At 41.2% G+C, this 25,898-nt stretch overlaps 1 protein-coding gene across 3 annotated transcripts in view; it reads left to right on the plus strand.

Annotated features, from left to right (window-relative positions):
* MCF2L (MCF.2 cell line derived transforming sequence like) overlaps positions 1 to 25,898 on the plus strand; it is a 158,148-nt gene that overhangs the window by 97,348 nt on the left and 34,902 nt on the right. For all 3 annotated transcript variants that reach the window (XM_086482101.1, XM_086482099.1, XM_009946323.2), the window contains exon 4: positions 18,946 to 19,036. In XM_086482101.1, the coding sequence (XP_086338227.1) occupies positions 18,946 to 19,036 (91 nt within the window). The remainder of the gene's footprint in view (positions 1 to 18,945; positions 19,037 to 25,898) is intronic.

Here is a 25,898-nt window from a genome sequence, read left to right on the forward strand (position 1 = left end):
CAGGCTTGGTATTAGAGAAAAGGAAAATGCAGCTTTCAGTGAGGTGTCCAATAAGTGTTGATTAGTGACAGCTGCTTAATGTAGTTGTTAGATTAATTATATAGTGCTATTTATATTTCATCAGAAAATTACTTTCTGGTATGTACGGATGCAGAACTGTGGTGGACATTGTCCTCTTGTTTCTTAACTTTGCAGTATCTTAGAGTGCAATGTTCTGTGTTTTAGTTGAAAACACGTATAATTGTGGCAGAACATGCTAATTCCTGGATGCTACTCAAGACGTTGCCCATTATGGGGGAATACTTCGTAGTTACCTACGGGTTTGTCCTAACTGCTTCTCCTCCATTTCCCTGGCTCAGATGAATGTGCAGTCTTTGCAGCACTTTCAAAACTTTGACTGAGGATGCTAAGCAGGCCCAGAAATTAATCCTGGCTCTCTTAGAGGGCACAGTAATGTTATCAATGGGCCACTCAATAAAAACTGTGATTTTGTTGAAGATCTGTTAGGGAATGAAATAGTGGGGTTCAAGATCCTGATGGAGGTGAGGAAGGCAAGTAGCAGAGTACAGACCCTAGACTTCAAAGACAACAGGCTTTGGGTTTATTCAGGGAACTGGTAGGTGAGATTCAATGAAAGGCAGCTCTGAAGAATAAATCTGCCCAGGAAGGCTGCCAAGTTTTTAAGGACAGCATCCTTCAAGCACAAGAATGGAACATCCTGGAAAATGAACAGACGTAATAGGAGACTGACCTGGCTGAACAGGGAACTTGTGACTGAGCTGCAGTACAAAGACAGCACACAGAGGGTGAAAGCAGGGACAGGCTACAAGGGAGGAGTATGGAAACATTGCCCAGACATGTAGGGATGGTTTCAGGAAAGTCAAAGCACACCTGGAGCTTTGCAGGGACAAGAAAGAAGGGACATCAAGGACCACTCAAAAAAACTTTTGTTGCTTTAGCAGTACAGGAATAAACAAGGAAAATGTGGATATGTGCTGAATGCGCTGGGTAAATTAGTAGCAGCCAACACAGATGATGCTGAGATACTTGAATTACTTGTGTCTTCTCTGAAAGTGTTTCCCAGGCCTGTGTGATTAGAGTGAGGGTTCAAGGAGGAGAACGACTAGCACTGGGTGAGGATCAAGTCAAGGATCTCTTGAGAGATCTTGACCCAAATCTAGTCTTTGGGATAAGATGAGCCACATAGAGAGTGGTGAAGCAGGCTGGCCAGTGTCATAGTGAGGCTGCTCTCTACCATCTTTGAAAGGTTTTTGAGGTCAAAGAAGGACCATGGTGACTGGAGAAAGGTAAATATTGCATTAATGTTCAGAAAGGGCAAGAATAATGATCTGGAGCACTACAAGCTTGTCAACCTCATATTGGTCTGTGCGAAAATTATTGAGTGAGTCCTCTTAAAACCCACTTTTGGGCACAAGAAAGAAGCAGCTGTTGGAGAGTAGCCAGCATGGATTAACCAACAGTAATTGTGCTTGACCAACCTATTTCTGTGATGAAATTACTGAATGCATGAATGAGGGGAAGCTGTGCATGTCTTTTACCTCACCTTAAGCAAGACTTTCAACAGAGTCTCCTCCAGCACCCTTGTATCCACGTTGAGTTTTTACGTTTTGACAGGCGGGCTGCTGGGTGGATGAGAAACTGTTTGGATCATCCAGCTCAAAGAGTTTTGGTTAATAGTTCATGCTCTACCTGGAGACAGAGCTTCTCAGGGAACCCTGTGTGTCCGTGCTGTCTGACAACTTTAGCAAGGATCTGGAGGAGGAGATGGAGTGCATGTTCATCAAGTTTGTGGATTAAAAAGCTGATGGATCAGTCAGAACACTTGAGGGAAGGACTGCCATTCAGAGGAGTGTAGAGAGGTGGGAGGTATGGGCTGACAGGAACCTCATGGAATTCGGCAACGACAAATGCCAAGTCCAGCAATTGGGATGTACTGAGAGCCTGCGAGAGTCCAGGCTGAGAACTAACTGGCTGTGAGGCTGCTTTTCTGAAAAGGACCTGGAGGTCCTGGTGGGCAGCAGGCTAAACATGAGCCAGCAGGATGCCCTGGCAGCAGAGAAGGCCGGCAGCCCCAGTGCTGCACTAGCAGGAGCTTGGCCAGCGGTGGGTAACATCTGGAGATCTACCAGCTGGCGCTCTCCAGAGCCCACCTGCAGGGCCCAGCTCTGAGCTACCATAGGGTTGGGGGTTCACAAACTGGAGTGAGTCCAGTGGGGTCCCCACAATGGCCGGGGCTGGAGCTCATGTGCAAGAAAATGGCTCCAGAGGCAGGACTTGCTCAGCTGGGGGAGGGAAAGCTGTGGGCACCCAACAGCCACCATTCACACTGATCAGGGGGCCATGGGGGGATGGCTATGGACTTCTCACAGAGTAGTGGGGAAAGGCAGGCCTGGGGTGGGAATGGGAACAGAGGAGTTCTGACATGGATGTAAGGGGGGGAAATTGTTGGTGGGAGAATAGTGAAGCTCTGAGACAGGCTGCCAAGAGAAGCTATGGAGTCTCTGTTCTTGGAGATTTTCAAGACCTGGCTGTACAAAGCCCTGAAAACCCTAGTCTGAATTTGGAGTTGACCATGCTTTGAGCAGGACGGTGGACTAGAAGCCTCCTGAGATCCCTTCAAATCTGAATCATTGTATGAATCAAGAGACGTCCTTTATGCCTTTCCCAAATTGGGCTATATGGCTCTCTCAGATTAAAAACTCCTAGACATGCAGGTTGTGTAACACCAATTCAATGTTGGTCTCAAGCTGTAATTCGTGTTCTTTTTGCTGACAGCATTCAGTGCAATTCAGCATGGATCATGCTGAATTCACATTTGGAACTAGTTATGGCAGATGTCCTTCATGCCCATGCGTCCTTTTGTTTACTGTACGTGCGTGGGGAGAAATAGTAGTGTTCTTGTAAAGGGCTTTCCTCTTAATTATTTTGTAGGACCTGCTCTCTGTGAGGGAATACTGGTTATACACAGCATGGTACTGTGAGGTGCCCTCCTGGTTGTACTTGTTAATCCTTAGTTTATCGGGGAATGGAGCTATGAAGATAACAGCCAACTTTTGCGTTTTCTTTGTTTATCCTTCTGTTGATTAAACTGCATGGTGCTAAGCCTCCCCTGATGATATCTTTCTCGGATACTGTTATTACAAATAATTACGTACTAAATTCACATCTGGTTTTCCTTTTGAAAGTCCTTGATGGTGTGCTTCATGGTGGCCCATTGAAGTTCTACATGGAGTGGGGTTTATGTGAGAATTTCTGATCAGAACAAACGACATCTGGTGCAGGGGGGAGCACTGAGTGCATCCCAGAGCATCAGTTTGGCAGCAGCATGTTTTTACTAATTAAAAGATGAGAAGCAGATTTTCTGGAGGTTTTTCTGCTAGTTTCCCCTACCCGGCAAAAATTATTCTGTGTCTTGAGCCAGAAGTGGCCATTCCTTAAGTCTAGCTGCTCTTGTAGGATTTTTTTGTTTCTTTAATTTCTAATTCTTTAGAAAGAGATCACTGTTCTGTGTAACTGAAGGAGATAGCCCAGCTGGCTAGATGTGAACAGTAAGGTATTAATTATTGTGAAAATAACAATAATTCAGACGTCGGGGTGATAAACACTTCAATTTCAACCTTGTAAAAATAATGCCACTGTTAAGATACTATAAACCTGGGACCTTTTTGTACCTGAGAATTGCTATAGTCACAAAGGGGTGAAGACATCCCTGACATCTTCACCAGTCATGTTAGGAGCTTACTGTGTAAAATTCTGTTTATGAGCCCTTGTGCAGGTTTACAGAAATAAAAAAAACTACAGAAGTGTCACCAGCTGGATATCAGTATACATCCCCTTATAAAGTATGTTTTGCAAATGATAGCTTATCAACTGCCTATACCCCAAAGAGGGGCAGTATTGTAATTTTTCTTGGATTGTCAATTTCTCGTGCTGTTAAAGGTGCCATAAGGTAGGATTTCCACTGTTATCTTAGTTTTCAAGGGCTAAAATTTCAAATACTGTTTTGGATACTTTGCAAACTGCATCTGAGGGAAGTAGAGGCTGTTAGTTAATAATTTATTTATTTTGTAATTTTATTAAAGAGGCATAAGGAGTACAGATTTACAGGAAGGATAAAAATGTAGCCCACAGCCTTTGTGCATGAACTATTCTCCAGATTAACATCATTTAGCTTATGAAATATGTAACTCCGTCTTTTGGCTGTTCTGACTGACTGAGGGGAAACGGACTTTTCTGTGAAAAGCGCTGTAGAGCACAGCCATGTCTGGAGCCACAACAGTTCCTCAGAAAACTACTTGTGCTACTTGGCCCCATACAGGATTCCTGATCGCAGCAAGGGGTTGGCAGCAGTAACTCAAAACTCATTGTCTGACTGCCTGCAGTCGCATGTTAAGGGAAATAGTATTTCGTGGGAATGACAGTGAGGAGCTACTAAGCGCCTTGTAAGAAAGGACATTTCTGTGCTCTGCAGTAGACTTCACCCAATAAAATATTTACTAGTATAATAAACCTTAGCAGTGGCGTCAGGTTTTCAAGTGAAACAAGAAGTCTTGGTAATAAGACTAGCTTAGAGCTTTGTTGAAAGAGGAAAAACTGAAACCTCTTAACCTACCCTTATTATTCCCTCTAATTTTCTAGGTAAACATGACCTGTTCCCCTCTTACTGCATTCTTGTTCTATACTATCTAAACGCTGGGTTTCGCAAACTTTTTCTGTGTGAATTTTCTCTTGTCTTTTTCATAGTGAACTTTAATCATGAAGAGTTAAATGTCTCATGGAGCACCTTGCATTTAGGAATGGAACTATTACAAGTTGCATGTTACCAACTTAGATGACCATGGAGTGGAACAGTGCAAACTGTAGAGCTATCAACATGTGCTCAGATGTGTGAATACCTTGTACATGAGGATGTCAAGAAAGGAGACAATTTAAGATACCTGGTTAACCCTGGTGTAACTGTGTATCATTAAGCACAGCTGAACTATTCTCTTTGGGCGGTGTTGTTAATGTTGCAAGGTAAATTCATGTTCTATAGACAGCTGGATAAAATACAATGTCTGACATACAGTTCATAATAATCTCAAAATATTCAGTACAGGTTGTTGACGTGGTGTGTGACAACAGTTGTATACCACCTGTACTTACGGATTGCTGCTTTATCAGGAAAAGATGATGGATTAAGGATGACTACCATAGACAATGGAAGATTACAGCTAATCCTTTTATAACTGCCAGTGTGGTAACAAGATGTATGTTGTAGAGGTATACATGTACTACTTCTGAAACAGGTTTTTCTTTTTAGCAGCTAATATTTTATTATTGTTATTGAAGTACAAGATAAATTTTTATTTAAAAGGTGAGGACTTTCTTAGAAATATTTTTCTTAGGTCAAGTGATTTTTGGTTTTTTACATATAGTACACAAGATGAAAGGAGGAGACTGTGGCAGTATGTAACGTACTTAAGGCAGTAATTTCTAGGAAGAGTGTTTTAACTATAATGTGAATTGGTACAAATACTTTTACATCTGAGTATTGATCTGCAGGAATTAATAGTTCTTATTGATGGAGTTGCTGAATAAAGTCATATTGGTAGATAAGTGTCTTTAAGAGGTGAGCTCTTCAAATTCAACTGGGTTTCAGAAGAGGACAGTGAGCCAAGTCTTGCATCTATTTAAGATGCTTTGAGAACATTTTATAACATCCATATAGCTGGTCTGATTCTCTTTCTGCAGAGAAGAATGTCTCCTATTGCTTCACTGGGTGAGTCCTTTGGGCATTGCTGCTGGGCTGGGTAGGAAAAGGAGGTCATGCAGAACAAGGTTGTCACCTGTTAGCTGAGTAAAAAACTGATGCCCTCTATATCATTCTTACTGCAAAGTGGGAGAGGCACCTGTGGGATGTACCTTTTACATCCCACATATACCAAGGCTAGTGGAAGAATATTCCATTTGGGTTTGCAATAGGCTTCTGAAATAGCTGCCAACTGTACCCTTTAGAAGTCATCTCAGGGCATTCCGTATTCTCTTCTTTTTTTCTAATGTTTTGAGAGTATTTTTTCCTCTTTCTATTTATCCTAGTAAATAGACTTTTAAGATTTGCAATGTACCCTGAAGGCAAGTGTAATTCATACTTAACTTCTATCCGTCACAACTGTCACTCTAAGCATATTTTATTAACTTAAGTGTGTACACATTCTTGGAATATGAATTTACCAAATGTGGAGTGTAGCATGAGAACTTGGTCCAAAAGAAATTAATACACAATTGCAGTGGTTTAAAAAAAAGGAAGATAATATTTTTTAACATATGGTTTTGCTTCTGGTTAATTAGCAGTTTCTACTGCTAGAAAACAATACCCAGTCAGAAAACAATACCCTATATAAGAGAACAAAAGGATATAGTTGTAATGCTTTTCTTCGTTGCTCATATACATTCACTTTTGAACAAAGCAAGCAAGCTAAAATCCTTGTGGTCACAAGAGATAGGAAAATTAATATTTTGAAAGTAAAACTGAGTCTTGAATACAAACTTCCTTTCAAGAGAAATGAGAAATAAGAAATAGTGTAGGTTAGAAAATTCAGAACAGGTTTTGATGGCCAGTTTGAGTCCCATGCTGCTGATTAAGTACAATACACAGGCCTTTTTTAGTTGTATTCAGACAGAGGTTTGTACAGCCTCTCTTTGTTATGGCCTTCTGTCCTACTGCATGATCTTGAGCATATCTCAGATTAACTTGGCGTGTTCAGCAATTTCCTGTTTTGAAAGCTGTCCCTGTTGGTTTCCTGCCTGGGAGAACGTCCCCTTCTTTGGGATCCCAATGGTTTACAAATGCTTGAACACCGTGTGGCCTTCTAAGAAATCCTGTTGTTTGTGGTACCAGCTGGTGTTGGAAACTAGGGAGCCATCCTGTCCAGAAAACAAAACAGAACGAGACGACCTCCGAAAGTGTCAATGTCTGGCAGTTTGAAGGCTCAGTTGTTAGGGTTTGCTAAGCTTTTGGGAGACCCTTCCTTGATAACTACAGCAGCTCCCCATCATTTGGGATACCACTGGAAAACTGAAAAAGAAATGTCTGTGCTAAGCCTTTCAGTGGGTTCAGTTCTGAGAAGACTTCACTAGCATTGGCACAGCAAAGCATGATGGCATGGATTTAGGTAGGGACAGCATGGCATGGGTGTTGCTGGTGCTGACAAACCTTCTCAGCGCAAGGAGCACTAGAGAACACAGGGCTCCCAGAGCTCGGGTCTGGCCAGTCTCCTTGATGTGGATCTGCCACTGCACTCTGGAAGCAGGGGCAAGTGTTGGGGTAATGCTGTGTTTTGATCTGGTAAGTCCCTCAGGGTCCAGGCTGACCTTGTGAAGAGCCAGTGTGGGAGGGTAACCACACGTGTTTCCTCATTTATCTGCAAACTAAACAGGCAGCCCACCACTAGCCGAGAGTTAACCACTTTTGTTTTATAGAGTACCAGGGATGAATGTCACCACACAATGGGGAAGAACTGCCAAAAACCAGATGCCCTGACAGTTCGCGCTGACACACTGAGCAACAGCTTTGCAGCTTCAGAGTTTATTTCTGTCAGCTGTGCTTCATTTCCGTGCTCTCCTCTTTGTGGGATTACAATCCAGGCTGAAGACATGGAACCTGTACCCTGCTGTTACCTTGGCAGCCCCTCAAATTTGTCAGTGAGAATATCCCAGGACTTCCAGCAAAATCTGTCATGCTGTGTGTGCCTTTCCTTTCTCAGAGCACAGCTGCCAAACAGTTGTAAATGCCATATGTTCCTCTAAGCAGAAAGGAAATGTAAAGGCTTAGGTTTGAGGTAGGAACGTTGCATCTTAAAGTTAAGTAGTAGTCTGGAGCTTTTGTGGCAGATATATAGGTTGACAAGATTAGGTCAAAGTTCAACAAATTACTTAAAATCTTAATTTTTACTGAGTTTGGAACAATTTGCACTTGTTTTGATGTCCACCTTGTGAATGTCTTAAACTTGTTTTAAAGGTCAGCCCTGTACCTTTACAGAAGGTAAAGGCAAAGCCTTTTGAGTCTTTAAATCCCACATACATGTTCAGGGCTTAAAGGATTTGAACAGTGTGCATGACACACTATCGAGTGGTAAATTTAATCTGCTAACGAGACAAAGTAAACTAAGCACTGTAAAACTGTGAAAGTTATTTACTGAAATGCTGGACCTCATCCAGGAGTTTTCATTAGTCCAGTCTTATGTTCAGAGAATTTAACACCCTATTTAAGTGTAAACTCACCTTTCTAAAACAAAACGTGCTGCATTCCAGATGAGGCTGTGCCAATACTTTGTGCAGTGAAATTAATGGTTGTTGCAGTGTACTGGAAATATATGTGATTCCAATATCGTAGCTCTGAATAGGTGTAAAAATGCTTTTATGAAGTCAGACTTAATAGTTCTAAAGTGAGGATCATGTAGGCTTTCTGTTGCTCATATTTACTTAAGCTTAACCAACACAGAGCCCTTTTGCCTTTATTGACCTATTTATCCTTAATTGTCCCTCAAGGATAACGTGGCCTACTTCAGCCATCTGTAGTTAAGTCTAAATGAGTTCTCAGAGTTGTTGTTTGTCTTCAAACAGTCCTTCCAAAAGTGGCTCTGCATGACCTGAAGAAATTACACTGTTTCCTTCCATTTAGAATATTAAAACTCATCCTTAAAAACCCTTATTGCAGTTAATTTCACATGCTGAAAGAGGATCTGTTAAGCAATAACTTTGTCTTTTAATGATTATTTCTTTTACCTGCAGAAACACGTCAAAGGCATTCTGATTTTAGTCTGTGGGGTTCCTTGGTGGGCTAAAGCTTGCTAAGTTACCTTAAAAAAAGGCTGATGGGTGCCACAGAAATGAAATAGGTGCATTTGTTGCAAGCAGATGTCCAGGCCCAGGCAGATGACGATGCCTGGACTCTTTAGTTCTTATTTTTAACACTGGCTACATTCCCTCAGCTTCCCCCAACAGCATAAGCTTTTTGGAGCAGAAAGAATGTCAGCATATATGATGGAACATAGCCAGCATTACTGGACTCCAATCAGTTGTGTTTATTTTAAGGAGGAATTGACTTGAAAGTGGGAGAGAGGCTGATTTGAGGACCTAGAGTAGCATAGGAGATGAAGAGGAGCTATAGAGACCAGTCCAGGAAGATACTAATGCCCATATCTCTGAAGCTGAGTTGGGAGGAAAAAGAGAAATGTGACAGGGTATGCAATATAAATTGGCATAAATACTTTAAAATAAACGTGTACAAGTGCTGCTTATTTGACTGAGGAACTCAAGCAGTGCTTGAGACAGAAGTGCCTCAAGTAAACATGTTTGGATTTGTATCTCATAATTTCAAGGGACCTACTGCTGCACAGATTAAAGACCTTTGGTTGCCTTTGGGACCAAGGCTTGAGAGCAGCTCTCCTGGTTGTCAGTGAGTTGTCACCTCATTGACAGTACGTCTCTGATAGTAGCCCATCTCCCTTGCGGGTTCTTGGTTTCTGGGCAGATGTAGTGAGCTGTTGCTGTCACAGTCCTGCAGTGACTGAAGGATTTTCAGATCAGGGTAAGGCTGCATGAACTGCACGTGCCTTTCTGGGCTACAGTCGTTGTGAAGTTTGGGTGAGACTTCCAAGGTTTTGAATTATTATCAGCCCTTTAGACAAAGCTCTTTGAAGTTGCTTTCATTATTTTGTTTCCTGTTTATCTGGCCTTTAAGATCTGTCACTGACACATCATGTGCAATTATCTTGCCTATGCTTATAAAGTTTCAAAAGGCATTTTTATGGTGTCGCTTTTCCAGGCTGTATGGTTCTGCTCATCTCTTCTGCCTCATGAGCAAATTACAATCACTTGCCTATCATGGTTTTTATTTATGCCACTTCACAACCCATTATTCATCTAAATTCTTCTTTGCCCACTTGCGGTGAGATCCTAAAATATAATTTTATGTATCTGATGATTCCCAAGTCCTGAGAAAATTGAAGTACAGTGTGAGTGCTTTCAGACATAGCTGGGGCGTGAACTAATAACAGCTGAGACCAAAAGTAAGCACAATAGGAAAGGGAAGAGATAAGGTTTTCATCAGTGGTACACTGGACAAGATTAAGGGAGAGTTAACTGGAATGTGGAAAAGGAAGAAAAAACAAAGGGCATAGCGATGGGAGGGAAAGACATCAAATTTCGTATCTGAACCTTGTCTAATGATGAAACTTTAACTGGTTCAGCTCCAACACAAAGGCTCAGATTTTCTTCATTTCCCATGCAGCTTCATCTGTTTCTCTGAAGGGAAGGCAGTAATTATCACAACCAAAGTAAAGAGAAGGTCCAAATGCTGTGTTTTGTATATGCATTTAAAAAAAATACAGCTATTCACAAAATTCCAGTGTAGGATGAAAAAGATGATAGAATAGTATGCACATTGGTGTATTCATAGCGATTTGGTTGGGGTTTTGCAGGGGGAAGCAGTTTTTATTTTCAAAATAAAATTTTAATCATAAGAATCAATGAGAAATGGAGCCTCCTTGCTTACATGTTATGACCCTGCTGTGAAGTGTCACAGCAGCAGCTGTGTTGGGTGAAATGCAGCTGTTACTGCCCAGGAGCTTTATATATAATAACTTTTACTTGCCATTCAGTGATTTTGGACAGACCACTAGAGGCTGCACTTGTATAGCAGCTCTTCTGATTGTCTCATTTTAAATTTCTTTTGCTGAAATTCGTTCCCTTTCCTATATTTCTTCATGAACAATAGGCAGCCTTAGTTTGAGTTGGGTAGGTTTTTCCTTCCACAGTGAAAGATCATTGAGCTGACTATGAGAGGGCCCGATAATCAAATACAACAAATTCTTCTAGATCAATAGCCTTTTATTGAAGCACAGTACAAGCCCTCACTAGATCAACACAGTAAGGAGCAGAAGGCAAGTTTTGTCCCAGATTCCAGATTTGGATATGGAGAGAGAGGTGCAGTGCAATGACTTCCACACGACCCAGCACCGGTTTTGAATTTGGCACCTCGGGAAGCTTGAGGTGAGCCTGTTCCTTGTGTCTGTGTTCTATGGATGGTTTTCCAAGGCGATTAGAAGCAATGGATGTGTCCTCCCAGCTGCACTTCCTGCAATAGCAGACTTCTTCAGTGTTTTCAGCTGAAGAGATACAGGTTACAAAAATTAAAGACAAAACTGTATTCCATCTGAAATTACGCAGAATTTGTTAATCGTTGCATTCCCATTTTTGTCCCATATGCAGTGCCATGTACCAGAAATAGAATGCACTCATTGTTTCTGATTTTTTCTTGTAAATGTTGCTGGAATAAGAACTGATATCAGATAGCCCAGTTACACAGCTCAACTGAAAGTGATTCTTGCAGGAATCTGAACTGAGATGTCAGGCCCGCAGTTTGAGTCAGAGCTGAAATGTCATGCCAGTTTGCTTTAGAGGCTCAGGTGGTCTGCGCAGGTAGCCAAAGAGCTTCATCTGGGTGTTTGTAAATGTTATGTTTATAAATGTTACCCCTGTTAGGAACAGTTCTTTGACCTCAATCATACATATAGATCTGTGGCAAATCTTGGCACTTGCTATTTTCTGTCTGACCAGTTAAATATCATGACAGCATCATGCCATTGTATATACAGCCATGTTTGGGGAATATGTTTTCATTCTATTTATTTTCTTGATAGATTGTTTCTTTGCCACTGATATCTCAATACCAATGCAAATCTTTTTTATTATGCAAATCTGTCACAAAAACAGAAAATACAATTTTAATGTTTGCCAATTTAGAGCAAGTGTAGTTGGTGGGAAGGTATTACTGTCCAACTTTCAGAACACTTCCAACTTGTCTTAGGTGTACACATCATAAAGCGGTTATACATTTACATTGCAAATTTGGAGTATCATTTGTAACATTGGTCTTATAAAGGATGTAACATCTTTTATTTTTCAGCCTATTCTTCAGTCGAATGCTTTTAAGTATTAATTTAAGTGCAGGTTTCTAGAAAACACGTAAGATCTGAAACAGCAGCAGCATTACAAAGCAGTATTCAGCTTAGATACCATTTTAAAACCTACAGACTCACTTAGCAATTGAAACTAGAAAGCTCATCGTCCAATGTAGAGCTCAAATAATGTCTGGTTTATAGTTCTTTTTCAGTTCCTGCTAACTCTGAATTGATTTAGTTAGGCACCTTCTACAGTGAGGCTGGGTGTTATGGGCTTATAAAAGCCTATGATATCTGAAGATTTCGAACTGAAGCTTCATTGAGTGAGATATATCCTCTTATTTCCATCATTTACTCAAGAAAGCACAAGACTGCTTTCTTCTCCCTGGAGACCATGGTTTCCAATGTTAAGAAGTCCTTAATCTTAGTCTCACTTTGGGTAGTGAGAAAGAAGCTGTCATAAGATCAAAATACTTAAAAGACCAATCAAGTTCAAAAATATTTTAAAATTAGTAAGTAGAACACTGTTTAAAATGAGCGGAATGTGCCAAATATCATAGGGTTTTTTGTTTCTTTTTTAAAATACCGAGCCGGTGGATTTGTTTTGGAATTAAATGGATAAATTGGCCAGTTCTGAAACAAAGTAGGCTTTATGATAATAAGCAATCAAGAATTGTAAGAAAATTAAACTGCTGTAGGTCTAATTAAGCAAAATCTAGTGCCCAGGCACTAAACAGTAACGTTACATTTGAACTTTAACTTTTTTCTTTGTCAAATTCATAACCTTTGCGTTCTTCTGCTCTAGGAAAAACTGCATCCTCTAGGACTTACCTAGTGATCAAATAGAAGAGGTCTTGGTTATCCTACATAAGGGACACAAGGAGGGGAGATGAGGGGCAAGACTATGGCAAGTGAATTGTTCCTGCCCTTTTCCTTGCTGGGAAACCAGTATAAAACTGGTAATGTGAAATGTCACCATAGGGCTTAACCGAATTATTTTCTTTCACAGGTGCTGTATCTTGATTTGTTAATGCCATTAATACCATGTTCTTCACCATATTATCTGTCTGTCTTCTAGAGCATATAAAGGCCACTAAGGAGATGGCTCTTCTCTGCTTTCATTCATTGCCAGGGCATTGGTGGTTTCATTTTTTTAATGTGTGGAACACTTATTATTAAGAAAGAGTTTTTGTCTCCCCTTCACCCCCCAAGAAGTCATTCCTAGCAGTAGCAGGAGAGATGGACAAGTAGTCTTTGAAGTGGCTTAGGTTCAACCCGTTGAAATGCCTCTGAAAATGTAAGAAGCATAGTTTGGGAAACAATGACCTCACTAGTTAGTGTCTGGTTTCCAATAGCCTATTCCTAAGCAAGGCAACAGAGAATGCTGTTCTTGATTACCCTAGCTTGTTTTCTGGTGATTGAATATAGGATGATTTCTGACTTCAAAGAGTGATAGCAGGTGGAAGCATATTTTATCACTGGAGGCATGGTGGGAATGCTTGCTGTTCCAAGTGTTCATCATGCTTGTGCTCAGGCTACTGGATTGTCTCCTTGTATATGCTGAACCTGTCTGAGCTTCAGCTTGTCTTTTTCTGCACTGGATACAATCCCACCTTTGAGGATTGGTTTTGGTTTCATTTTTAAAGAGCTGGTCCACACAACCCTTGTGGCGTGCCCAAGCATAAACCTAGCTGTTGTATGGGCAGGATGGGCAATACCCTTCCAAAGATGATCTGTCACCATGTTTTGTATGTTTGCTCTTTTGTGGTACAATCGTACGGCCAATGATGAGTGGATGGGCCAATTCCATGGTCCTTCCTACATAGATCTATGTGTTGCATGCCAAAACAGATCAGGATTTGTGAGCAGCCCGAGACCCCACATCTTTTCAAGCAGTGTGTGTGTATCACTGATGCACACTGATGGTCAGTGATGAGATACAGAGGGTGAGTAAGCTTTAAGAACAGGTGGTACCAGGGATTCAAAGACAGCTGCAGCTGCTTATAATATTATAATATAATGTAGCCATTGCCTTGGTGCTCTGCTCAGTGCAGTAATTCTTCACTGAATGTTACTAAAGTTCCACTATCGAAATAGCTGTTCAGCCATTGAAAGCCAGAATTTCTAGTCAGTTTGTATGTATAGGCAGAGGTAGTCAAGGCAGGGAACAATCCTGAGTGTAATGTAAGCCAACTGTTTAATAATAAGGGTTGAAGACTGAAATTCACTTTTATTAAACTGAAAATGCTGCACAGAATTCCAAATGTGCAAAATTTTGATATTATCAAGTCTCTGTGATGAACCTCAAGATTTGCTTTGTTTTGTTTGTAGCAGAGAGCAATGTGTACAAGCAGCTTTCATACAGCAGTGTAGAAGCAACAGGAACTTACTTGTGTAGCTGTTGTCACCACCCATACCTTAGAGACATGCAAGGATCTTTCAGATGATGACTATGTAATTGCTTCCACACACCCCCAGAGGGAAGTTTCTTTCTGCAGTCCTATGTACTATAAGCTTTCCCACCCTTTCCCCCAGGTGCATGAGCTCATAAGTCTTGCAAACAAGACAAAGAGGGAGATGTCTCCATAATCTAAAGCTGAGGAGCCACTAAGTGGAAAACTCTGTTCCTGCTCCACAGTCTAAGTGGAGAACTCGGTGCTTGTTGCGCAGGTACTTCAACCTCACTCTCTCAGCTTCTCCAAATGGTGTTACTCTGGCTCCCCAAGACAGAGGGAGAGGACTGAGCAGAAAGTCTACTCTCTGCTGCATTTTCTCCTGTCCCTCCTGTCCTCTGTGGCCCCTGCTCCCCTTCCCCTGCTTTCTACCTTTCTGATCTGGCCTTTGTGAGTTTGCTGGACATATTTCCTGTAGAGCAGGGATGGTTTCTCTGCTTTTCTAAAAATGTTCTGTTCTTTGTGCTGGTGAATAAACAGAAGAACAGAGCTTATCTCATGATGCTTTTGTGTGTGTGTGTGTTAGGAAGGGTAACAAAGGAAGGAAATACTAAATTTGAATTACAAGCCTATATAAATTATGTTTCAGAAAGTACACCGGATACAAGTTAATGCATTAAAGAAAACAGAGGTTGTAAGGGAAATGTCAAGAAGCCTTAATAGGCAGGTGCTCCTGCTAAGGTTGTCTGCTGTTTCTCACTGTAAGGGTTGGTTTCCAGTCATTTACAGTTCTGTCAAATTTTCTTTCCACTTGTGAGGTCTCACCTGAGTTTTTGGTTTAAAGTTCAGCCAAAATAGCTGAGTTGTTCCCAAGAAACCAGGGAACAAATCCACTGTGTTTTTCCAGCATTGAAACAGCCTTTTGTTTGAGAAGCTCGAGTGTCTCCTTCCTTTGGTCAAGGACTTGGACTTGACATTAGAAGAACGGTGGCCTTTGTTGTCAAAGAAATACCTTGAGAAAAATGTGCCTAGATCCCAGGACACAGATGCTCAGTAGCTACTCAAGTCTGTTGTCAAAAATGCCCGGCTTCATCCTGGGGCTGAGCAGGGGCTTCTCTGTGGTTGCAGAATGAGATGCTCTAGAGCAGGTCCGCTACCAGGGCTGAGAGCAGGAAGACTGTGTTCGGGGGATGTGAGTGCCGCCTGTTGACAAGCAGGCAGTGCAGGCAAGCTGCCTGACTCAGCAGGCAGGGCCAGAGCCAAAGGACGCGTCCACCCGAGGGAAGATACTGAAAGACTAAGCAGGACGTAGGGTAAGGGAGACTTGGGTTGGAGGATGAGGGGACTGATACTCAGGAAGGGGTGGGCTGAGAACTGATTTGGTCGTTCGTCCTCACAGTGTGAAACAAAAAATAAAGCTCCAAGAATTTTTGAGCTGTTCTTGGGATAAGGCAGCAAGGAACGAAAATGGTTGAATGGATGAATGGGAGAGACAAATATGGGTGGTGGTGAGAAGTTTATTGGAGAGTGATACAGAGGCATTAGAAGACCTGGGCTAAGCTGACGAGTACAAGGCAACTGGAGCAAGGCAGGGGGTAAAGGTTGATGAGCAGGACAGGCTGTTTCCATCAGAGGATGCTTCTGCTGAGACACAGAACAGAAGCCAAAATGCTTTACTCTCAAGCAAAAGGTGGAGCGAGGAAATCAGTATTTGGACAGAATGGGATAAATATGGCTGAGGGGGACAGCTGGCACTCACAGTTAAATCAGGAGCCAAAGGAAAATTGTATGCCTGCTTGTAACCAAATCACCATTCATCCCGTGCCCTAAAAGAAAGGGGGGGTCTTGCAAACTGTCCTGTAACTACATATGCGGGTGTGTGTGGCAAAAAAGAGAGATCAGTAGAGCGAGGGTGCACTGGCAAACAGACCTGTTTCCAATATTTACTTTTCTTGAATACATGACTTTGTTGTCTTCATAATGTTCTCAACTTTGTTGTACACAATGTCTTAGTTTGTTTTGTTGCTTCCTGCCTACGACTTGCTGGAGCTGGATCCCAGACTCCATAGCCAACCCTTTGCAACAAGGCACTGTTGGCAAGATAACAAATATTTTTCCCACCGTAATCAGTTCAGAACAGAGCATTCAGGGTTTTTTTAAGCAATCTGTGTTAATGGAGGGTTAACGGTTTTAAGTCAGGTGCTCAAGATTCTGCCACTGGGTCTCTTCTAGCCAGCAGTGGGGAATCCTGGCTCTTAAGTCTGAGTCTGCAAGGGGGACGCATTCTGACCATGCAGCCACCCGGCATATTTGATCCATCAGTTTGATCCAGTGGAAAAAGAAGGCTAGCAAAAGACATCTTTTGGGCTGTCTTAGAGATGTGCTTTCCTTTTCTCAGCTCTTCCACTTAAGTAAGCCTTGTCTTTTTTTTTTCTAGGAGAATCATATTAAGCTCTGCTTATTGCCAGGTGTTGAGGGAGATGGTTAACTGTGTGGAGCTGCTATCTACATCTTCTCTGGGATCCCAGCTGAGCCTGTCTTTCCCTGTGCTCCTGGAGAGAAATCTGATTGATGCTCTGTCAGAGGCTTTAATTTTATTCCTGTTACATAGAAATGTCAATAGTTTCTTGAAATATGGTACAGATGTTTCATTTAGGTACTCTGTGGCATCTGAGATTATGCTTCTACTGAGGAAGTATGTAGAAATTTCAGGACTCACAAGGACTTCTACTGAGTAGGGGAAATAGCTCTTTAAGAGTCTTAATACTCTTCAAAATCCACATGAACTGCTGTGGGAACAGCTGTAGCACCTTTTTGACTCCATTCATCCACCTTTAGGTTGTGTGACCCAAGGAGTTTGTTTTGCTACCTGATTATTGTGAAACATGGTTGCTCTTAGCATTTTATTTCGCTCAGTCACTAAAGGTTAAAATGGTGGGAACTTTAAATGGGGAACGGGAAGATGCTAAAATCAGTCTGGATCTCTCTCCTCCTCTTGCCCTTCAAATAAAGAAAGAGAAGGAAGAGGGGAAGCTTTAGTAAATCATGGAAATTTACTGTAGTGGGAAGCATATTGCTAATATAAAGCCCTGTTTGTCTGCAAGGGTTATTCAGGCTTACAAGGCAAGTACTCAGATGTTGTTTATCAGTGTTATCCTAACCCAGAGGCAAGAGTTAAGTAATGTGGGCTGAACGTGGGCAGTGAGGGGTCATTTCTAATATTCTCCTATGTTAAAATGACTGCTTAGCTTCTTTTGAATGAAAGCAAGTGTTCCTTTGCATTTTTTATGATTATTCATGATTCTCGCTAAGTATTTAGCCTGTAAATTTGAGAGATATTACAGTTTGTAAAAGAGAGGGGATACACTGTGAGTCATGTTTAAATTTGTAATTTTGAAGAACAGCTTCAGATGAAACATCTGGGTAACTGTGTTCTTCGTCCTGCTCTACATCCTCTTATTATGCTACCGACATAATCTTATAAAGCAAAGCTAGTGTTTTCATGAATCAGCTTTCTTGAATAAGGGATCCTGACATTCTGTTGTCTTGATTTTTATATTGTCTTGTAAGGTATGATGATAACAAATCAATGCACAGTATTTCTAAATGCCACACAGTGCAGACAGTAGGCCTTGCCGTAAACTATTATCTGGACTGAAAATACAGCACATATGTTAAAAATGACCAAATATATGAGCAAATAACAACTCCGAGCCCGTCTGCCTCGTACTTGCCTGTCGTTTCCATTTTGATTGCGATTGGCTGGCAAGGGCTGCTGCTGGCATAGCACAATTGGCTTAGATGGGGAATTACAAAACAGGAGCAGATCCCTTGATTGGGACTCGGTAGCACATGCAGCTGAGCACAGGCGAAAAGGAAAGGTCACCCGTACGCAAGGATTTGAGCGGAACCTCTCTCGCAGATGTTTCCATTCCGGAGAAGCACGTCTGATCTCATTTTTCTCATCTATGACTCAGAGTGTTTAAATGCTGTGGGGTTTTTGTGTTTCGGTGAATGTAAAAATGCACCTGGGAAGAAGTTTGCAACCTGGAGGCATATGAGAATTTCAGATGTGCGGAGCAATAGCGTGGAATGATCAGAAGGATCTGCGTTTTTAAGGAGTTTTAAATATCAGTGAGGAGGAAGACAATTCAAACAAAAGGTTAAAAACAGATGCAAAAGGAAAACAACTTTGTTTTGATCCTGAAATGATGCTGAAAACAGCACGAAGGAGGGATTATATCAGCACCAAAACAATGGAGAATCTAAGGGTTTTATTTTCCTCTGAAATAATCTCTGTGCAAGAAATGTAAAAACTGTCTTTCATGAAAAAGGAGAATTCGTTATTTGAATATGGTTTGAAGCTCTGTGGAACATATTCGGGACTGCTGCATCTTTCCAATGGTGTGTGGTATACTATATCTTTATTTAAGATATTTAGATGAAGAAGATTCTGCACAAAAAGATCAAGCACTTTTTTTTTTTTAATTAGTTTTTAACTGCTTTTTTGAATGAAAGAACCAGAGGAGTTTAATTTGTATTTTAAACTAAACTTTCTTTTTTCTTCTTTCCTCCTCCAAACTTAGTTTACGAGATGCTGGAATTGGATTTATTCTTGTCATAGATCGCAGACAGGACAAATGGACCTCCGTGAAAGCTTCCATACTGCGGATAGCAGTGAGTACTGTTTTAAATTAACTCCTTAGATTTTCTGTGTTGAGCCTTCCCTTTATGAGTAGAAAACCAGCAAATATTTTATTTCTTCAACAAAATGTTAGCTGATAGATGACACAAAAAGTATCCAGTAGTTCTTTTGTATCCCAGCTGACTGGGACCGAGTGTTAAGTGTCTATGATGTGCGTTTAATGCAGTTTGCAGCTCAGGACGTCTTCCTGGGAAGGCACTTGGAGAGCGTGTGTGCGTGGGGTCATGCGAATGTATGTGGCGTGCAGCTCTCCCAAGTGGGAGCCAATATTTTTATGGACAGCCCGTGTGCCCCGTAGAGCTTTGGGTCCACCTTTCACTGTTCAAGTGAGCATCCCTTTTAGGAAGGCATGAGGATGAGGGTCCTGATTTAGTTTACCATTTGTGGAGGGAATTCAGGTATAAAAAAGCTGGTCTTGTGGCGTTTGAATTAAAACAGGGGTTGCCTGTAAGCAAGAAAACCTTACGTACCTACTATGATCCATCAACAGCACATGCTGTTACTTTCAGTCTCCTTTTTAATCAATATTTTATAAATATGAAAACTAAGCTTATTAGTGGCTTTATTTTTTTTTTTAGAGAAGTAGGAAAGGACAGATTCATGTTTATCATGTGCTTATCCTACTGCTGGTATACTTTTTGGTGGTTTTTTTATTTTTCCTTGTTATCCTTGATTGAATTGTTAGTGTTGACAGTCTTTCCAGTAAGTGCTGAAAAACACACCTATAAGCATCTATTCTTTAATTTTTAATGGCTGAAAATTTTTGACTCTAAGATAAAAATCAAATCAAAACAGTAAATGTCATTCTTGTGTGACCCCATTCTGACCAAAGAAATGTTTATTACAAGTTAAAGGTACTTATTTAAAGGTAATGAATTACTCCTACTATATGACTTTTTGTGAATGAATATATAATGACATAATACTCCCACAATACAACTTTTTCCACAATAAGTATGTTAGGAACATTAAAATATTGAAAATATGCTGAAATATTAGCAAAATTTGCTCATTTTGAAATTTTGAGTTGCAGCACTGAGCAGATTCCAGTAGTGGAAACCAAGAGCAGCATAATTTGGCATGATTAAAGACATAGGACTAAATCTCTGGAGTTTTTGAATCTCTTTCAAAATTCAATGCTGTGGTTTCTGTTCAAGGACAGTTAAGTATTCCACAGATGACAGGCCTTTTATTTACATAATTGGGGTGGTAGGGGATGGGGGGCAACTACAGACATGTTGCTTATAGCCATAATATTAACGTTTGTGATAATGTTCCTCCAGTGTGCATTACTTTGCCTAGAAGCACAATATACAGAACCTGAGCATCTATTCCCCGTGATATGGGATCCATCGTTGCAGCGGTGGTGTTGGTGTTGCCTGGGGAAGGGTGTTAAGTGCAGGGAGCGCTGCGGGTTGCAGTGCTATTGATGATAGATTATTCTCTTTTTTTTTTTCTTCATTTCTCATTCTTCTGTGAGCTTTATTTAAAAGAGAAATCGTGCTTCCTAGCTGCAGTCTAATCTGTCAGAGGCGTGATATTTTTTAATATTTGTTTCTTTTGTTGAACTGGCTCAGCTTTGGCTCTGTATTGTGTCTGTATGTGGCAGTCCTCTCTTGAGCTTCAGCAATAGTCATATCATCCCTGAACACTTGAAAATTTTGTCTTCCTATTCCAAAAAGAGAGTGAAAAATGATTGTTTGCTGTTGTCTACCACTTGTTTGCTATAATATTTGCCATAAATGGACTCTAAATACATTTCTGCTCTGTTCCTTAAAGAACAAAGCCAAATATACACAATATGGATCTTGTGCCAAAGTCATGAGGATTTCCTGTTGATGGACAAAGATTTTTTTAAATGGCTCAAGGGTAACTGGGGACTTAACTTGCACTTGTTTTGTTTTCCTAACAGTCAGAGTTGTCTTTTGATGGTGATACAGCATCTGAGTGTCATTTGGGCTGTCCATATTGACCTTTATGTCTGAAAGCCTGGTATCTCTAGCAGTTTTGATGGCTAAAGCTTATTTCTGTGTGTGAGGATGTGAGTCTCACTTTATTTGAGAAGAGAGTTTTGGCAGTTCGCTCATTTATTGTAGTTCCCGCAGTGTCATATTCCTGCTGTTTTTTCCTGATTTTTCTCTAATCATCCTGAGGGGGTTGACCCTCTTGATTTGTGAAATCAGAGATACCAGCACAGGGTGCTGTGAATGGAGCACTGCCCAACAGGAATACCCTGGCTGGAGTACCTGTCCATCACTAATATCCCAACAACTGTAGGAAATATATTAGTAGGCACTGAGCAGCTGCTAACCAAAAATTCATACTGGCCTGTATTTTTTTATTATTTTATTATTTATTATTTTATTTATTTTATTATTTTTATGTTACTTTCAAGACTCTTCACACAGAAATGTTTGGTTTGTGTTGGAAGTATGTTTTGAAACAAAACTAATGAAGAAAGAACTTTTGTTTCAGGCTGAAATTAATGTGGAAAGTCTTTCTATATCATTAAAAACTTCTAGGCTTCAGTTTTTTCTTCTTTGTTGTTAGGGATCATTTTCTTTCCTGGGATAGAAAATGAGCAAGAACAAGCTGAATCTGTGTTTCATGCTGATACTTTAAGGTTGCTATAGACAGTCAAGGCTGCGAACACAAGGTAAACCTATTTTTGCAGGTGTAGTAGAAGGGCAGTGGCTGCACCGTTCACCCAGGATGACTGCTGCTGAAGCAAGTGCAGCACCAGCAGAATTGAAACCAAAGCCATGGGCCTTGGTCTGAAAGATGGCCCCTCTTTTCCTGGGATGTTACAGAGATTGGGGCAAGCACAGAACCAGGAATTCAGGTTTGGCTATTGTTATACTCTACTGGACAAAGTTGCAATGAGCAGGCAGCCCAGGGGGTTGTCCTTAGCCAGAGCAAGACTGCAGACTCTGTGGCTTAAGAGACACTGCAAAGAAGTTTTGGTTTGGTTTGGTTTGTTTTTTTTTTCCTTCAGGTGTAGTGCAATCAAGAAGGCATGTGTTTGGAGGGTGACTCGTCCTGTCTGAGATAGATAGGCTGGATAACCTAGAGACCCTGTTGACCATATAGAAAGCTTAGCTTTTAGAGAGCTGTTAAGTTGGACAGAATTCGTCCCTACTGTTGTTTAGGGGTATCTGGGAAGAATCTGGCCTACTGGAATAGCCGGCTGAGAGATGGAGCTGTGGTAGGGACACCAGAAGCCAAGCTGTATGTCGTTAGATGTGAAGTCTTGTTGTTAAGTGTGAAGTCACATTCCTAGAGAGCCTGTAGAAAACTGAAAGGTATTACAAGAAAAATATCGAAGTTAGCCATTGCAGATTGTTCACTCCTACTACATTGTTGTTTGAAAATACAAATATTCTTAAGTGTTTTGCCCTGTCAGCTGGTGAGATCCTTCTAAATTTGTATTATAATGTCCTGGTTTCAGTTAAACACAGTATACAGAGAGACACAAGATTTTGCTGAACTTTTCAGCTTCTGTGGCTGAGAGAGTGGGTAGGCTCATGGGCATAAGGTATGGTTCCTGAATGAAGGTGCAAGGAGGAGCAGTCACATAGCTTGGTAAAACGGCTCCATATCGTCCCAATTGAAGTCGAGTGAATGACAAACACCAGACAAATTGATCCCCTTTTCCTTTTCATGCAGTCAAACATGGCACTTTTTTTTTCCTCCTTTTTTTTTTTTCTCTTACCCATACAAGCAATATTCAATCCTCAGTTGTAGGAGCAAGGCATGTTGCTAATCAATGTGTTCTAGGGTTTCACACTGCTCTGGTCATACTTCCAGTGTGTTTTCTTAAAAAGAAAAATAATTAAGTCTATGTCATTACATTCTCTTTTTCTCTGCTGTCCTGTCATCATATTCTTCCTCCATCTTGAGGGAAAGGTTGAAGTGTGATCTCAGCCTTTTAGATAAACAAGAAAACTGCACTCAGCATCATTAGAAGTTCCACCATAGCCATCCATCAGCCTCATATTGAAAGTCCAGACAAAATAAACTTCCTTAAACTTGGTGCTTAGGGAATAGCATATATGTGGGCAACTGCAGTTGAGGAAGCAGTTGGTGTGGAGGTCTCTCAAGTGGTAGTGAGAAAGTTTTATCCAGTTACGAAACTTTTCAGCCCTTTCTGAATGTAACAAGAGTTGGATTTTATCCAACCTCCTGGAGAAGTTTGATTCATGATTTTCCACCTTGGACTTAAAGATGCACTACATGCAGGTTTCATACCTTATGTTTTGGACTGCATCGTCCAGAGCACTGTTTTTCTTAGCTCTTCATAAATCAGAGTGGAATCTTCACAGTAGCAGAGGCTTAGCCCATTATTTGCTTTGAAGATTAGAGCCAAGACCTTTAGCTGGCAGGAGGAGACCAAAAGCCACTGGAGAGAATCAAGTGCTAATACCAGCCTAAACCTTGCAGGAGCCAGGCAGTCCCGTTTTTGTGCCATCTGGAGTCTTATCGTTGGTTTTACACCCAAGATGAGAAACACTAAATTACCACAATCCAACCTTGAATTCTTTGGCCTTGTTTGTAAAGAGACGTTGAGTTTCGTGGTTAGTTGTTGATTGAGAAAAGATGTGATCAGTAAGTGATGCTCCCTGAAAGGCAATATTTTATGTTATGGATAGGTATTTCCCGCTAGCCCAGTTTCCAGCTTGCTCTGTGCATCATGTCCCGAGCACTGTAACGACACTTAACAATTTGTATTGAATTGGCTGCCCAGAGAGGCTGTGGAGTCTCCTTCTCTGGAGACATTCAAAACCCGCCTGGACGCGTTCCTGTGTGACCTACTGTAGGTGGTTCTGCTCTGGCAGGGGGGTTGGACTAGGTGATCTTCGAGGTCCCTTCCAACCCCTAATGTTCTGTGATTCTGTATGGGTTAAGTTTGAAAAAAAAATGGCTGCTCTTTCAGCCCCTAGTCATGTTTCTCATTTTTTATTTGCTTGGGTTCAAAACACCATCAAAAACTTGACAGTATGATGAAGCGAGAACAGTATTTGTATTAATTTTGTAGCTATTGTTATGAATGATTTCAGTAAATTATAAACGAAAAAGGTTGTTTTGAGATGCTGTGCAGTTTCATCTTACTGCTTTGGATGTTTTGAGACTAGCACATGTGCAGGCACTTTTGCAGTTCTTGTATAGTCAGCCATTTTTCCTTTTATATTACATGGGGGTTTTTAATATGTAGAAAGAGAGAAGTGAATCACTTAAACTCTGAAAACAGGATTATAATATCAAGCATTAAACCCAGATCTACTGCAAAACAGCTCAATGTTTTTAAAACTAGATTTCAAACTGCTCTTTTTATTAATTGATTTAATTCAAGGTTCTCTCTTGACAAGAAGCCTGTGTAAGAGGCTTCATTCTAGCCAGGAATAAACAGTCTTGGGGGGCAGGCAGACAGGTGGGAAGTACTTGTTGGCTCCTTTATATACAGACGTATTTTGGAAAGAAGTGCCCTGTGGCTTACAGCATACTAGTAAGTGTAGAAGGGAAAACACCACCAAAGAGTTTGGTAATGTAGATATATTGAAGCTCTTCATAAAATGAAAAAGAGACTTGTTTCAAGTATTTTAAGACAGAACTACTGAAACTGAGTCAAGCCTTTGATGGCATGCATGGTTCAGGTATTTCTGAAAGCCGACTGTTTACTTGGGAAGCAGAAGAAAAGGGGCTGTAGGTTCACTGTTTATCAGAACAGCTTTCCTTTGCTATGTAAGAGTATAAAAGAGTCCTGAGCACCGGGGCAGCTGAGTGAACTGTTCTGTGGGATTGAACAGCAGACTGCAACTTTATTTTACGTGCATCTCTGTCTAAAAGGTATACATATCTATCCACGTAATTCCTTTGTATGCTAAATAAGCCCTAGGAGGAAACCTGAGAGATGAAAACTCAAAAGTGTTAGTTTTCTTTTCCAAAAGCTCGCCTTTGGATATTCACTGCTGAAAGCTGTAGTGACTGACTCCTGGTTGTAGACCCTGGCCACTGCTCTGCTGCTGCGCTGCCCCTTCCAGGGAGCAGCAGCCTGGCAGCACTGCATCCTGTCTCAGTGAATGTTGTGACTATTGTAAAGTATGCGATTTCACGGGACTTATTCCTCCTTTGAAAATGCCATCTGCCCAATAGCCTATAGCGCATATGTGCTGTTTACAATTGTCAGGCGGGAGTGCGTGGGATTGTTGCTCTGCCTGACTGGTGCAGGTAAAATTGTTGAGTGACTTAAATAGCTCCCTGTTGGCACCAGCAGAGCAAGACCACATTACACAGTGAAAACCAAAGATAGAAAGAATCTCAGTACCTGTATTAGGGGAAATGCTGTCCTTCCTTTCCCATAAGTAAGCTGCCACCACCCCGTAACAAGCGTCAGGCAGGGGTCGTTTCTTACTCAGCTTTTGCAGTTCCTTACCAGCCATTCAGTGTTGTGCTATCTTCATTCACGAGATGGCCTGCTTCTCCTTACCTCCCCCTGTTTGCAGCTGCTTAACTTCAGCGTCAGTACTGGTGCTACAGACAGCCTCTCTGTCATTAATATTCTGTGAAGTAAAGCATTAATATATGTAACTAACTTAATTTTACATTTTGCCCAAAACCTGGCTGGGGTTCAGTCTCTCTAAGATTCAAATCCCTTTCCAGAAGCCTGGAGCATGCAGTGGAAAGCCTCCCATCCCTGAGAAGCAGAGGCCTGAAAGCAGGCAGGTCAACCTGCTCCTGAGTATTTATTGTTTTCCTGGAGGATTTAAGGTAGCTCTTGTTTTGTCAAGCCAGTGAAGGTTCTTCCCATGTTCCAGGTTCAGGATACTCATAGGGCAG

The sequence above is a fragment of the Leptosomus discolor genome, chromosome 1 (assembly GCF_034619465.1).
Source record: "Leptosomus discolor isolate bLepDis1 chromosome 1, bLepDis1.hap2, whole genome shotgun sequence".
Lineage (NCBI taxonomy): Eukaryota > Metazoa > Chordata > Aves > Leptosomiformes > Leptosomidae > Leptosomus > Leptosomus discolor.